Genomic DNA, 16,817 nt, shown 5'->3' with positions numbered 1-16,817 from the left:
TATATATATATGAAGTGAACCTTTCTTACTGCAGCACAGTTGGTAGAGTTGTTGCCTCTCAGCGAGAAGGTTGCCGGTTCAAATCACAGCCCAGGACCTTTCTTGGTGGAGTTTGCATGTTCTCTCTATGCATGCGTGTGTTTTCTCTGAGTACTCCGGTTTACTCCCACAGACCAAAAACATGCATGTAAAGCTGATTGTCAACTCTAAATTGTTCCTAGATGTGAGTGAGCGAGTGAATGATTGTTTGTCTAGTTTATCTTTATGTGTGCCTGTGATGGACTGGAAACACATCCTGGGTGTACCCTGCCTCTCGCACGGTGATAGCTGGATATAGGCACCAGTGACCCCTGTGACCCAAAAAGGAAGAAGCGGGTAAAGACAATGGATGGATGGAACCTGTCTTATTCCTAAATGCAGAAACACGTCAACATAGAAGTGGGTACCTCACTTAAAAGACAAGACACTGAACCCCTCATTGCCTCCAATGTGTGTCCCATCAGTGTACGAATGTGATCTAAAGCACTGATTAGTCTTTGTTTAGATATAGTAGAGCACTGTATGAGTGGGTAAATGCGGGCACAGATGGATATGTAAAAGCACTTTGAGTATCTTGATAAGATAGATAGGCGCTATACTTTGTATAAGTACAGTCCATTTACTTATTTTTCCAAGTTATCACGCTCATAACATGCGTGGACAAGGGGTATTTCCAATTTCCACTTTTCAACCCGCAATGGGGACAATAAAGGAAGTTGATGTGATGGCGTTAGTTCAGTTGAAGTCACAGTTCAAATTAAACAGCAGAAGTGTTAATATATATATATATATATATATATATATATATATTTTTTTTTTTAATTTTTATTTAGAATAGGAAAAGTTGTTTCCCAACTCTGTCCTACAGGTTTCTAGGTGTGCTTAGGTCGTGTCTACACATGAAAAAGAGAAAAGAAAAAAAAAAAAGGGAGACAAACATTCCAGAGTCTTAGCGACAATCATTTAGACAAGGTTATGACAGAGGCTGGGAAAACGAAAAAGGATTTCAAAGTGTGGCGCAGGGAGTGGTGCGCTAATGTGACTAATCGAGGAACAAGCCGCAAACAACGAAGGATAAAAAGGAGGAAGGAGTTAGGGAGTGGCGCCAAGAAGAAAAAGAAGATGGAGCGAGTGCTTTCTGAGAGGCTGGCGAGTGACAACAGCAAATAAGAGATGGCATAATGAGCGAATGAGGATGGGGACAATCAGAGAAGACATATTAATTCAGTGCTTCTAGAGATCCTCATTACTCCCCTGTCTGAATTCGCCCGTGGATGTGAAGTCATGGAAATGTAATTCTGCCACAACGAATAAAAGCTCATCACTGACAGGAATTAAGCATGCTTCTTGGGGAGTCGCGGCTGAGGCAAATCTTTCCTCTGACTTTTCACGTGATCCCTTCTTTATCTTCCTTTGGTTTTCTTTTTTCCATTTTTTTTTTTTAAATCACTAATTTCTCAGAGGCATAATCTACATGACATACAGGTAAATGTCACTCGCAGCACGTAAAGCTTCAGAGAGGTGAATCAAATATAATTTCCCATCAAAAACCAATAGGAGCGAAGCATGGAGGATGCGCCAAGAAAAAAAAAAAAAAAAGGTGTGACACTCTCAACAAAACTCTGGTGACATCATCTTCTGCGGTTCTTGTTCTCATCTGTTCACAGTTCAAACAATTCAAAATGCTTTATCTATTTCTATTCCTGCTTCAATATTATTTTATACCAACCTAATATAAAATAGTTATCATTTGAATAATGCATGTCTCCCATGCTGATATTATCCTTTAAAGTAACATATCCATATATTTAAATATATATCCATATTTAGAGTAAGAGTAATAATGTCTTGTTGTATTTTGATATGTCTAAAGGGATTGCTATAGACGGTACAGCTCAGACTATACACGTCTAGGCTTTAGTAACAGCGATGAAAAAAAAAAGTTTCAGCTGCAGGTCAGCAGTAAACAGATATTTTAAGTCTAAGGCCTTCAATTTAACGTTTGTGGGTAAGCTATTCACTCTTGTAACATTTCTGAGATGATGGAATAAAATGACAACGAGAAAACACCAGTGATTGGAGAAACACTTAATTTTTATCCTTTTAGAGACACAGGTCTTCTGTTTTGCAGTATTTCTTCTATCGTATCTCTCTCATCATCTTTAGGTCATTTTCATCTTAGTTAGCTAGTTAGCTAGCTTGCTGTACCCAACATGCTACACCACAGTGATATTTAAAAAAAAAAAAAAGATTAAATACAATTTATCAATGCAAATAGATTGTGTCCCAAGATTTTATGTGCTATGTAATAGTGTTAAATATGGTTTAGAGTAATTAAACCTTTATATCAACAAAAAACTAAATGTATGTGATTGTGAAACATGCAGTTATTATGCAGTATGGCAATAAATATATAAAAAATCAAATAAAACTATCACATATTGTGGGAAATATAAGCTAATGTAGCACATGAAGTGGTATACTGGTAAACCCTATGGTATGGTAATATTTTAGGGTGTATAAAACAGTTTACACATGTGGTGATTTACAGCTGTAATACCACCACTACGGTCTTGACAAAGCTGGCATATTAGGACAGATATGCCACATTAAGACTGGAGATACTTCATTTTGTTTTTCTGCTCTTGGAGATAATCACTTTGTGCTATGGGGGCTTTTGTAATCACCTTAAATGCACTTTTAATGAGCAATGAATATTTACACCAGCATCTTAACACCAATGTTCTTTTAAGTACATGTTTGCTCATAAAGTAGCATTATTAAAAGACGTCTCACCATTTATTGCGTGGCCTGCATGTGGCGTTAGAGTTGAGCGGAAAGGCTGTTATTGGGTCAGCAGGCAGCAAGCAAACAAATCTGCATGTTGGGATGTGTTAAGCCGTAAGAGGTCAGGGCACTGTTTGTCTACCATATTTTCCTGCTCTTCGCTTTCCTCGTTGATGTTTTTTTCTTCCTTTTTTCTCTTCCTGTTGTTTTTGTTCAGCTCTGTGAATCACCACACAGATTCTGCAGCGACAGCTCTGGAGCCAGTGGTCAGACCCTGGGACAGCATGTGACCTACTTCATCAGGCTCTCGGGGAGGCGTGACAGATCCAACACCACACGGCTGGACAGTGAAGAGGAGGAGGAGGAGGAGGAGAAGGAGGGTAAAGGAGGTGAGCCTGGCTAACCGGGCTCAGCCAATCCCTCCCCTGCTCCATCTGTCTGCCACATCCCTCTCCTCTGCATATCCTCCGGAGAGCAGAAACAGCAAGCCATGCAGAAACAAATGTTAAGATAAATCACTTCGATCTCAGCTGCTCGGCTCTCACATGGTCTCCCCTGGTGACATTTGCATTTCAACTCTCCAGCCAGGATATGTCTTCTTCAAATAATAAAAAAGACCCCTTTAGAAAAGCGAGAGCATCCCACTCCTCCATTTTAGAGACAATGTCTTCCCCCTCAGTGCTTTCCCTGGCACAGAACAACACATGGGGCGGCCTATGCTGTGCGAGCAAGAGAGCAGCTCATGCTAATGTCTCATTTGGATAATGAGGTGTGATCTTGGCAGGAACGGAGATAGAAGTATCCCCCCCTCACAGTGAAGACGTGGGGGAGTGAAAGTGACTTCATCGTGCTTTAGATCTTAAAGCTTTCAGGTTTGTCGATGTCAAAGCAGAAAGTTCAAGGGTGACGAGAAACAGGAGACCAAGACATTGAATTTGCTCCTCAACCTGTCACATGACATGTTTCGACTCGAGATGAAAGTAATAACAAACAAGACGCACACGAGTGGCCTTTGGATCTATGAATAATGCAGGCCGTGATGTGAGAAGGCGAAGGCGCAATATGGTATAGAACACAGATTGAGACAGATGACAGGCAAAGACAAACAAATTTCACATTGCGATGGGAGCCTTTGCAAAGCCGACATAATAATGTCTCTTGTCTCTGTCAGAGAGGAGAAGGAGACAAATGGCTGCATGGAGCAGCACCGCTGTTTGATGTCAGTAATATATGGTGCGTTACTTGTTTTATTCAAGGATGTTCTTGCTGCAGTGTTGCAAGTTTTATTACAGGGAGTGACGGGTGCACCATCACAATGAAAAAAACTAAACATGCCGCAGTAACAAAAAAAAGTGCTTATTTAAAACATAAAGATGTAGAGTTATGGTGTAAGAAGGGAATGATCTAAATTGAATTGAAAGCTGTATGATCAAATTATTATTATTTGTTTGTTTTTTGCTGGGGGATTCATGATGGTTATGTGTGCATGTTTCACTGGGGCTTAGTTGTCTCTTCTCTTTGGTTTGTTCACTTCACTCATCCTTGCTATAGAAACAGTAGAGATAGAAAAACAAAAAGTGTAATTAATCAGAGCTTCCTTTGTTTCTTGTGCATTTGTATTTGTATTGGCCTCTCTTGTTTGTGTATCACTTTAGACTAATGGGATCTTATTTGTGCATGAACTGGCACATTTGAATAAATGGGCCTAATGCTCCAAGTACTCTCTGATGTTCATATGTGAAAATGGCCCTAGGAGATTTCATTTTGGGTTGTCCCTAAATATGACTTGACACATACAACAAGTGTCCATGTCCCCCGCCGCTCAGGAATTTGAATAGTGGGTGTTTGTAGTTTTTTGAGATGCGTTTTTCTTGAACAGGGAATGCAAGTAAGCCTAAATATTTTTGGTGCAAAACTGTCAAGTGCTTAGGAAAAGTGTAGAAAAAGGAAATGCCAGTAAGTTATTTTTCTTTCTATCTTCTTGTCTTGTCTGGGGCAGCTGTGGCTGAGTGATTAGAGCAGTCGTCCTCCACTGCAAGAGTTGAGGGTTCGATTCCACCAGCAGTCACATGCCAACGTATGCCTGGGCAAGACACTGAACCCCTCATTACCTTTGATGTGTGTCTCATCGATGTATGAATGTGATAAAGCACTGATTATTCTTTGTAGAGATCTATTAGAGTGCTGTATGAATGAGTAAATGAGGGCACAGATTGTGTTGTAAAGCGCTTTGAGTATCTTGATAAGATAGAAAGGTGCTATACAAGTATAGTCCATTTACCATTTGTCTTCTTTGAGGGAGCAAATTAACCCACCACCAGTTGCAATGCACACAAATATGGTGGCAGCCATCTTGGATTTTGATGTGACAACCCTGTTTTTGAAAGGGGCTTTTTTATGCCTCAGTGTAGCCACAAAACCTAAGTAGAAGTTGGCACGTTGCTTATTTTTAAAGTTATCCTGCTAAGGTTAACATATATACATATATGGTGGCAGCCATATTGGATTTTTACATGGCAACCCAGTTTTCGCAAGGAACCTTCCTTATGCTTAGACACACCAAATTAAATTAAATGTACTTGTTTGAAAAGATCTTTGTGGAAAAATGTACGCAACATATGCTGAACATCCAGCTCGTAGTGAAGTTAGGTGACATTCTGAGGTGGTAATGTCTTAGGGATTATTTTAATCCTGCATGATGTCTGGACAAGAAAGTTGCTTTATTTCATAAACTGGATCAAGATCATGTTTCCATTATTTAATACTGTTCTTTTTTTTTAAAAAGGTGAAAACTGTAATTTTATGAGAAAAATCACAAATTGTACAACTAATGTAATAAATACATATCACATTTCTGACAAATACTACATTGTTTTACATATGTAAAACAGCAAAATCCATGTTGAACATCCAGTAATCAGATTTAGGAGCAATTAAAACATCTAATGCCATCTTAACGTAACACGCTCTCCTAAATAATTATTTTTTATGAAGAGGATGCTTTTGATGCCACTTCGACCTACCCAAAGGTGCTTTGCTGCAGTCATGGAGGAACGTGCTTGAAATCATTATACCATTATAGAAACTGTTATCTTCTTTACACTAGCTTCATTTGCCTACTCCATATTAACAATCCGGATTAAAGCGAGACAGAAAATAAACAGCACAAATATCCAAACAGGTGGATTTTTAAAGAGCATCACCCACTCTCTCATCACTGTGTTTCACTGCCTTCTTATCACTGAACTGTAGGAATTAGAGGATAGAGAAAGTGACAGCCAGCGAACATCAGAAGTCGACATAGGCTGTTAAGTGGAGTCGTGTAAACATGATTTTTGCCCTCTGTTCCACCTCTGCCTCTGCTCTGCTCACAGATGCTGTTTGCCTCAGAGCTTATTTCTGGCATCCACTTTTGCTGCTTTACTAAATTCCAAAAATCAGACTCACTGAAGCATCTCCCTCAGTCACGTGGGTATGTTTATTTATTTATATTTCCACTGCGCTGTCTGCACCGTTCGTCTCGTTTTCCGCACGTGACTCGGATTTCTATTTTTTTTCCCTTCCCACCTTTCCACTCCTAACTTGATTTTCTCAAACAGGAGCCAACTACTGCTAGTTCAAGCAACCGTGAACAGATGTTGGCACCGATAGCCTGAGCTTTCAGAAGGATCCGTCCTTACTTTTTCCTGCGAAATTGAAGAGAACGCACTCACTTCATCCAGTTTAACCGGAGTAGTAAAGCCCTGTAGCAAAACTGACTGAATCTCGGCTCCGAGAAAATGAGCATGAAGGTTGGTGCGTTGAGCCTTATGGAGAAATCTCCAAAGGCTTCACATGCAAGTTGACCCCTAACAGATCCAATATCATTCTTCCCAGCTGATCCACCAAATACAGCTAGAATAATGAATTGTCTTTAAACAGTTTGACCTCTAACTCATAAGAATCAGCTTGGCTGTGTGAGAGAATACATTTTAAAGTGAGTAAACAAATGTATCCAAAATATTTGTATATAAAATGCTCCCTCATATGATTTCACTGTTAACTGCCAATAATAAAACCTCAACCTCTCCGTTCTCGGGGGTAAAATGACATAATTGTAAGATCATCATGTCAAAACAACCATTCATCACTTATTTTTATGGGCTGGGAAGAAATTTAAGATGGCGGCATTGATTTGTTTCAAAGACAAAAGCCGAGTGTGATGGTGGAAAGCTGGTTATCCTAATGAAAGGATGATTTTGCTTTCTTAAGCTGGGGAGGAACTTTGAGGTTTTAACCACTCTATTCAGCCCTCTTCCTGTGGCTTTCACCGCCACAGGATGGACCGACTGAGTGACATTCCTATTAGACACTTAAAAAGCTGCTGAGAACGATTCACCAAGAAGAACTTCCATTGTGGGGTTGCGTAATTGTCTTTACTTTTAACATGGCCTCCAATGCCCATTGGTAATTAGTTGATTAATCAAATCTGACGACTTGTCAAACTTTCTCCCAGGAGAATTCTGAACAGCATGTAAATGAGCAAAGCACTTGCTGGAAAGCATTACATGAAGCTCATCTTCCTTGCTATAGATCATCTTCCCCTCTTCCTTGTTTCTCCATCCAACTTCTTTCTCCACCTCTTTTCCTGAGAGCGAGGACTGATTAAAATCGGGGAGTGGTTCATTAGATTCTGACAAATGACACCACATCTGCAGAACCAATGTCCTTGGAAAAACCCGTTTACACAGATGACTCACAACAGCCGATGCCATCTAAACAGCAAAAGCTGTCCCCAAGCTAATTGAAACAAGGTGCTCTGTGGCCCTGATATCTGCTGTGGTGACAAGTTATGCAGCTCCTACGAATCCACCCCCCCCCCCCCAAAAAACCAGGAGGTTGATTAAATTCTGGTTTCCTTAAGTGCTCCATCAGTGTTGCATCCCACAGTGAGAAAATAGCTTTTCAGTGAAACAAACAACTTGTTGAGGACATTTTATCTTCCTGACAAAGGTACGGGGTTGGCTAACAAACAGGTGTGCTATGTATTGCTTGTGTCAATCTACTACATTTGGTAGTAGTGCATATGGGTTCATCTATGTCTTCATTTAGACAAAGCTTTGTACAGCGGTGATGCAATGAGCTAATTTCAAATACTTCATTTTTACCACACTTGAAAGGCTTTTCTTTTAATAAAGGGTGCTAAGGCTCCATGTAATGAAGCCGTTTCAAAGGTTTCAGAGTGTCATTGGATAGCCGGTTGCCACATATTACAGATTACAGTGTGATTCACATGCTCAGGGCGAGTGAATCACCTGAAGCAATGAGCCTATAATTTATGTAGGACTCTTGGTGGTTTCTTTTAAATGCAGTTTTCTTTTTTGGGGGGTAGTTGTGGAGACTATCTCGTCATTACGCCTTTTTCCTTTTACATTGGAGATCTGCAGCCCAGTTTGTTGTTTACATATCTTTGCCTAAGTTAGTTTGAAAGTTTATACTGATGCATGAAAACAACTGTGATCAAGACAAGCAAGCGCTAAAATCGACATGACGCCAGTAGGCTCGTCAGCAACTGACCAATCGGCGATTGCAATTTGTCCAGAAGTGAAACGCCTCATACATGCAGAAGCTACACCCCCTATTGCTCTGACAACATTGTCAGGCTTTTGTATTACGAACGCTTTGCGGGACTTTGTGAAAAATCACATAAAAAAATGTTGTTAAGCGTTGTCAGTGGGGGAACATGCAATTCAGACAAGCGTTATTCAGAGCAATTAGAGGGTGGAATACAGTTTATTACACTTCCTAAATCTAAACAAAGTTTGGAAAAAATGTAAAAGATGGATAAAGGCTGGTGTCCGTCCTCATGAGCAGCTGAATACAACAGTGATAAACTGGAAGTACCACATGTTCATCTGTATGAAAGTAACTGCAAGTAAATCCTCCATTTTCTGTCATAATTGCATCATATGCTTAATGATTCAATTAAAGATTAATGCTTAAGGCTAGATGTGCTTTGTTTTGTATGTGTGTATATGTATATATATATATATATATATGTATATACAGTATATGTTGCAACTTCTGGTTGCACAAGTTTAGCCTTAGTTTGCTATGATCAATTGACATTAAACCAATTTTGCACAATGCATTTACTAGGTTGTGTAATGTCAAATATACATTCAGAACATACCGAGTTTTACTTTAAATTGTTGCTCCGTGGAATGAAAACATCTGTTGCTATAACTATTTCAAGTTATCAGTATCGGTATTCTTTGCCTTAATGTTGGCTGATAAGTAAAAATGCCTCACCAAATGATTCAGGTAATGTGAGCTTCATTATCTCCACCATTACAGCCATCTTGTTTGTTTGTTTGTTTGTCAGAAGTTAGTTCACATTTCCACGTGGACGGAGCAGTCCATTCACATCATATCAATAGCGTAGAAGGAAGTGATTTCAGAACAAACCACCAATAATAATGCATAATTTGGCCCAGTATCAAATAATCTAAGGCTCGATACTGGTCCCCAGTCCGGTGGTTGGAGATCTCTGATATGGTTGAGACTTTATTACAAACTCTTCAGACAACTGATTAAAATGATACTTTTTTGCTAAGTTTTCAACCTTAATTCCCAAAAAGTTGGTCCATTTAGTTAAGTGTGGTTTAAAAAAAATCAACATGGAATGATTTGCAAATCATTACATTCTGTTTTATTATACATTTTACATGTCCAAACTATTTTGGAATTGGGGTTGTATTTACAGTGAACAAATCTATAGAACTATTGCTATGTCGCTTTTTTTTGCAGAAAACTTTCTGGTATCATTACTCAGACCAAATACAGCATCCTTAAACAGCAGCCATCACCATCCATGTTTCAGCCAGACTTTTCTGTAGCTGCTTGGGGGCAAGAAGAGGCTCTCTGAGTTAATGAGGCATCAGAATATTCTTTAAACCTCTATTAAGAGCAGCCAATGTCAAGGCAGCACAGAGCACTTCAGAAATACACAGGGAAATGTGGTACCCACCCTGCAGTTCACCTCCAATATTATTCACGTCAAACTAACAAAGAGAAAGAACCTCTAAAATGCACTCACATACATTTTTGTGAAGCCAAGCATTGACAATCGAACACTCAAACAGGCTAATATTTTACAATATCAGTATAAAAAGCAAATACCACCTGTATATTACTACTAAAACACAGAACTGTTGCACCTGCATGAGACTCAAAGGCAAACTTACTCTGTTCCTGTATGTTTCATTCAAAAGCACCAAACTGTTTAATGATTCAGGGCTGCTGTTGTCAGTTTTTTTTAGGTTTCTCTGAAATTTGTCGGGGCGCCACATTGGAGCTGAGGGTCTCAACTGCACTTTAGAAGGAGGAGGAGAGAGGCTGCTAGTTCTTCCTTTAACCTGACACTGTTGCTGTGGGAACCAGCAACATGCTTTTAAGGCTTGTATGATCCCCTTTGGGAAATTCTGTCCTTTTACCTTGTAAAGGTATAGAACACTTGCAAGTTGTATCCAGCCAGCTTATTACTTTAGAGGATACAAAAAGGTGACCAGGTGCTCTGTGATATTTAATATTCCAGACGTGTTTTGGCACGACTGTAACTCCACATATCAAAAGTGAAGCTATTTTACTGCTATCAAACTGTCAAGCAGACAAAAAACATACCGGTACATATTTTTAACCTTAATGGTGATTTCAATACAACTGAGATTTTTATTCTCTACGAAAATAAACTACATTGCTATGGTTTAATGTTAGGGTAAAATTTCACAAACTGTTAAAAAAATCAACAAAGAGAAGCACATTGGTTCCACAGAGGACTATGAATAGTGTTGTATCAGCAAGTAGGATGTGGACTTTCTAAGAAGACAACATAAACAGAAACTCATGGCCAACAGTTTAACAAATGGAGTGCAGAGGCATTCCTTCCCAGGAACGTTTCCAGATCAATAATTTTTTGCAGTCCCTCCTCCTTTACTCTTGCCCTTCTTTTTGCAGCTTCTCTCTGATTCCATCCAATTTGCTTCTGTCCTGCATCTGAAGCATTTACTGGTGAACTCATCTGGGTATTGGGGTATTATTCTAGATATTACTAGGGCTTTGGGAAGCTCAATCAGTTTCCCCCACAAGAAAGCAACTTTCCTCCTGGCATGGATATTAATATACATTTTCAACCATGGCTGATGTACTGGAATAAATGCTTCCTGCCGACTAGCATCATAATGTTTCAGAAAACTGCTCAATATAAAACATTAAAAGATACAAAAAAGACAATGTTTCAACAGAATGCCGCCAGTTTGGCACCTTTTAGAATAATATTTTTACTACTACTGAACCCAATATCTTGTTCCTTATTTTAAAGTGTTTAAACATAATAATTAATTAATTAATTAATTAATTAATTAATTAATTAATTAATTAATTAATTAAACATATTGTGTCTGCAATATTGTAAGTTTCAAGCTCTTGTGCCATTCTATTTAAACAAGCAGTATAACGATGTCCCCTGTTGCTAAAATATTTGAATAGTGAACATTTGTACTTTCCGAGATGTATTTTTCTGAACTGAAATTGTACAGGGAATGAAAGTGAATCTTAATACTTTTGGTGCAAGATGTTCAAGTGGGTAGGTGTTACACTGTGTATAAAAAGAGGTAGGTTTTTATTTTAATTTTCTTGTCCTTGGCGGCGCAGAGTGAAAGATTCTGGCAAGTGGAGGGGACAATTTTATCCATGACAAGGCACAATGGCAAGTGGTGGCCAATGGTGGCCTTGGTCTCTCTGTACCATCCTCTGAGCAACCTTGGTTACATAACAAGTAAGAGACCTAATAATGTGGCCATGCCAGCTCAGACATCGCCCAGATTAACAAGGTTTGTATCAGATGTTAGGGAACCAGGACATTCTGATGAGAAATGGGCTACTGGAACAAGACATGCACAGACTAGGGGAGGGAATGTAACAGTGGTGGAATGCTTCTATGCAAGCAAGCCTAGAGAGAGGGTCTATATGAGAAGAATGTGGGAACTATGGAAACATCAATACCCATCATCCAGATTGACCCAGAAACAATTTCATACCCAATGTTCCTACATTTCAGGAAAAAAAAATCTGCTATCGTACCTAGAGATTGATGAGGTACAACAAAGATGCTACGCAAGGGCAGCTGACCTAAAAATGAATATTGTGACCAAGCTAGGCAGCTACAACGTGCACACCTTGCCAAGGCTAAGTGACAATCCTTCTGAAAGTCTTCTAGAAGACATGAATGAAGCATCACTAAGTATCCATACTGACACCAGTAAAAACCACTAAGCTGGTATTTGCCACAGCCACAGTGATCCTTGACTTGCTTGAATCAAGCCTACAATGAATAAGGAGCATTGCTCACCATGGAGAAGGAGTCTGGAAGAGAAATGAGTGAGCTGTTAGAATAAGTGAAAGGAGGTGCATTGAATAAAGAGCCACCACCACACACAAAAAAAATAAAAAATAAAAAAATAATAATATACCACAACATGTCTCTAGAGACTGCCAATCAACTTCTTAAAGCCCTGGCCACTCGCCTACAGAGGTGCACTCAAGAAGAAGAAGCCAAGAGGATAAATAGGGTAGTCTCCACCACACCATTCAGAATGTACTCTCAATGGCAGGGGAAGAACATAAGAGTTGAGACAGAGCAATCATGGATAAACATATAGGAAAAAGAGACATCATATAATAATGTTCCATAGCTACACATTCTAAGATCTCTCTCTGTAATCTCTCAGAACAAGAACCAGTGCTCATTACAGTGGCAGACAATCAAGACAGAGTTTCAGGAACAAAGAGCTGGACTGCACTTGGGCCTGACATGATCCACATTTACCGGCTAAAGAAACTGACTGCTCTCCATGAACGCTTGGCAGCACAAATGAACCAACTACTAATGGAAAGGTCAACACCGTAGACTCCAAGAGCAAGTGCTAATTACAGTGGCAGACATTCAAGATAGTGACTGACTCAAGGCTGAACACTCTTGATCATGAAAGACCCTCAGAAAGGGGCAATCCCATCCAACTACCGGCCAATCACCTGCCTCTGTACAACATGGAAGCTTCTATCATCACAGCAGCGAAGCTGAATAGGCACATGGTGCAATTGTGACCTTTTGGATTCACAAATGCAGCCACACACCAAAATGGAAGTTGACATGTTTTTAATTTTTTAAGTTATCCAGCTTATAAGACGAACATTTATGGTGGCAGCCATCTTAGATTTTGACGTGGCAACCCAATTTTTGAAATTAATCTTTCTAATACCTAGATGTAGCCACACACAAAAAATGGAAGCTGGTAACTCCCTTTTTTTATTATAATGATTAAAAACTATGTTTCTGCTCTAGGATGGATACAACAAACAGAGTTTCTTTAAAACCTGACTCCAACCAGACCCATCTAATTTGATCTGTTAAACTAGTTGTTAAAAATAAGTAGCCTATGAGACAGTGGGTCTTTTTTTTTTAAACGTTGGTAACAAACAAACTATGATGCATGCATTATGCAAATTTGCTTTACCGTGATAAAGGAGGTTCAAGAGGAAAAACCTACTTCCTTCTGTGGGAGAGAATAACTTACGGTTTTGTGCATTGAATCTCTCTGGAATAGCCCTGAAATCATGATAATGAGTCTTCAATGTACAGCTTTATGGCTTTTAATTGTATGATGTTTAATAGCCGAGTATATTTATCACAGTAAAATTCACATTTGTAGGCAAAATGTCTTTTTAACTGCAGACAACCAGGAGTGATTTCAGAGCTTTTACCTGAACAACGTGCAAGCCTTTTAAAGGCTGCGACGTCTTAAAAACAAAAAAAGACAATCTGCAACTGAACAGACTCAAGCCATGTGCCCATGCATTGTTCACTTTGCTCACACAATAAAATTATACAGACAAATGAGAATACACAAAAAGACTGCTGGGACAACCATGTTATGGTTTGTTAATTTAAGCGATCAATGAAAAGCAGAAATAGAAAATTACTTCAGTGCCTTTGCTTTGTCTTACCATAAGGGGTACAGAGTTTCGAGTCAAACAGTTCGTCTCCTTGAAACAAACTAACTTAATTCAAGCTGATGCATAGTGATTTTCTGACATAAGATTACTTCCTCAGTTTCCAGTATCTAAAGGTTACGCTCCTTTGAGATTTATATCACATCACTAATTTGGCTACTTTGGATTGCAGGTAATGTCCTCACATCCTCTAAAGCAGCTTTGTATTATCTTGTGGGAAAATAGCACACAGAATCAGAGGAAACAGAAACAAATGATACTGTAAGGGGACAGCTGTTCATTTCACAACAAGCATGGCATTTCAGAGACACAAGAGTCAACATGCAAAGCGATGCGAGTTACAACACGCCAATTCCCAGAATCAAGCAAAAAAAGGAGGAGGAGGGGTGTTGTTCCAGTTCGACCAGACCAAAACTGTCACAGTCTCGCAATACCACACACACAGCTGCTACCAATCACATGAAGATCCCCTCGTTTGTTGGCTGTAGAGTGAGATCTGGTTGATAATGTAGCTGGGGCTTTGGGTGCACAATAAATTCCCCCGTGGATTAGAACCAAGAGGAACCACAGTTCATGTGTGCCAGCAATTATGTGGAAGGCTCGGAGACTGAATCAGTTTTGCTCAGCGTTTTGTTTCCCCAGAAAACAGAAGAGTCAAAAGAAGGAGCTCAGAGCTCAGCTGCAACAGAGAAACGAGCCGTTTGGGGAAATGGGAGTGTGATGTGAGCAAACTATGATCAATACAGTACCCTCACCTAAAAACCCCAATTTCCTTGCTGTTATTTTAGGCGCCGATGATAGACCTGTGTTAGTTTGCTCCCACACAGGATGAAAAAAGGGTGGTGGTTGTTAATGTGTGTAGAGCTCTGATACTTAAACAATGAGGGGATTATAGTTTCCCTCATCTAACCTGCCTCAAATACAGGCCTCCACATAGGAAACACAAAGATGATTGGATGAAATTATTATTTTTTTTATGTAAGCTTAATCTGAAACAAAAGCTTTTATTTTATAAAGGGCTACTGCATTGATGAAGCCATGCCAGCGTTACTGAAGAGAAAGAGCCAAGAGGACAAGCGCTGTACACCTACCTGTGATGTTGACGTCAACGATGCCGGTGCGAGTCCCGATGCCGTTGGTGGCGTCGCAGACGTAGGTTCCTGCCAGGTCATTGGTCACCGGCCCCTTGAAGTGCAGAGTGTTGTTCTTGATCTCCACATTGCTGGGCAGGGAGCCGTTCAGGCTGTGGTGAGAAAGAGAGGCAATAATGCAGACCACATAAAAAAAAAAAAAGGAGAATTACTCCAAAGCACAGAAAAATAAATAAATAAATACATCCCTCCTCGATGCAGCAAGGCAATTCAAAACCCACACACACAAAAAAAAACAGTCTCCCGTGCAAAACAGCCCTGCATGTAGGGGTGAGATAAATGCCAAGAATATTTGACAGCGTTGTATTTCAGCTGTCATCCATCAAGTCCAAACAAAATTATGAGGACAGGGAATCCCAGCAGGCTCAAACAGGTAAGATATAGCTGATGCTTGAGAATGGGCTGCTTCAGCATGTGGAATACAAAACTGACAGTGGTGGTAGGGGAACAGGGTAGCGATGGGGGGGGGGGCTCCTTCCTCATCTACAGCACAGCTCAGACGTCTGAACCCAAAACTCAAGGGAGCTGTCAGGAGAGGCGGCTGATCAAGCGATAAATGCAGAATCTACTGAACGCTAGGTTGCCACTGAGACGCGAGGCCCAGTTTCTTTCCTGAAGGTGTTTGTCTTTATGGTTCGCTGTCCTCACCGCGTTCAGACTCGCCCGTGTCCTTTGATCGGGGCCTGCCCACTCCGAGGTCACAGATCATGAACGCAGCAGCCCTCTACTCTATTATCTGCACCGCTTTTATGGCCACAGGCGGGAAAAGGTTTCAACTTTCGTGACAATTAGCCGTTTCCTGTCGCCTTCCACTCTATCAGCTTCATCAGCTGCTTTGAATGGGCTCAGCTTAGGCAGAATTACAAATACAATTGTGATCCCGCTGAATGGCTCTCCGCTCTGACTGAGACGACAATGACGATGCTGCAAAGATGTTCTTTTGTCATGCCTGGGTCAGAAAAACACTTTGAGAGGATCTAATGCGTAAGAACATTAAAAAACAATATGGTGCCTCATTTAGTGAAATGAGAGAATGCAAGATGAGATTACAGAGGGGGAAACAAAGTTAGGTCTCATGCTAACAATGGTCACAAATCAGGCACTTGAGGTTTAACTAAACAGGCTTTTAACAAGGTTCTTCAATGACAGCAGGAGAGAGGAAGCTGTAATAGGAAATGAATGCCATATAAAACTATTTTTTTACATGTTGAAACAGTTCAGGAAAAAAAAGTTTTAAAAAGCTGAGCTGGAGTTGTTTTTCCATCGGCCACCTTAGTGAAGCAATCACAGTGGAACCGCAAACATCCCCCGATACAGTATGTCACGATTCAATAATCAGTTAACTTGTGAGCCTCTATCAAATGCTGAGTTCTGCAAAGCCCAATTGATTTGCTGCAGAAATGAAAGGCTTGCAAACTGCGATTCACCACTGGTTCTGCCGTGGACAGCCTTGTATGCATTTGTGTGATTTGTGCCTGTCTGTGTTGTGTGCACGAGTGGAGCCTGAGGGGCAGCAACATGAAAGACTGACAAACAGCTTGAGAGTGATACAGATTTTTTTGAAGACAGTCTAGGCTCCTCGTGTATGCAAGCTCTGTGTGCAGATGCTGATGTGTGGGGGCTGCAGCAATCGGACATCCTGGCTTCACTTGAAACCGTGGGATTTTTTGAAGGTGAAAGTTATTTTTAGGGGCGGGGGGAACTGCGTTTATCATTGCATAGCTGAAAGAAATGAATATTTATTCCTAAAAATATATGTATTCTTAATATTATACTTGCTGTGTTTTTGTT

At 40.1% G+C, this 16,817-nt stretch overlaps 1 protein-coding gene across 4 annotated transcripts in view; it reads right to left on the bottom strand.

Moving 5' to 3' along the window:
• nectin1b (nectin cell adhesion molecule 1b) overlaps window positions 1–16,817 on the bottom strand; it is a 241,582-nt gene that overhangs the window by 141,185 nt on the left and 83,580 nt on the right. For all 4 annotated transcript variants that reach the window (XM_037677635.1, XM_037677636.1, XM_037677637.1 and 1 more), the window contains exon 5: window positions 14,967–15,118. In XM_037677635.1, the coding sequence (XP_037533563.1) occupies window positions 14,967–15,118 (152 nt within the window). The remainder of the gene's footprint in view (window positions 1–14,966; window positions 15,119–16,817) is intronic.

This window comes from Nematolebias whitei, chromosome 6 (genome assembly GCF_014905685.2).
Source record: "Nematolebias whitei isolate Nwh7 chromosome 6, NemWhi1, whole genome shotgun sequence".
NCBI lineage: Eukaryota > Metazoa > Chordata > Actinopteri > Cyprinodontiformes > Rivulidae > Nematolebias > Nematolebias whitei.
The sequence above is the reverse complement of the archived record's forward strand: the minus strand, read 5'-3'. Positions and strand labels throughout refer to the sequence as shown.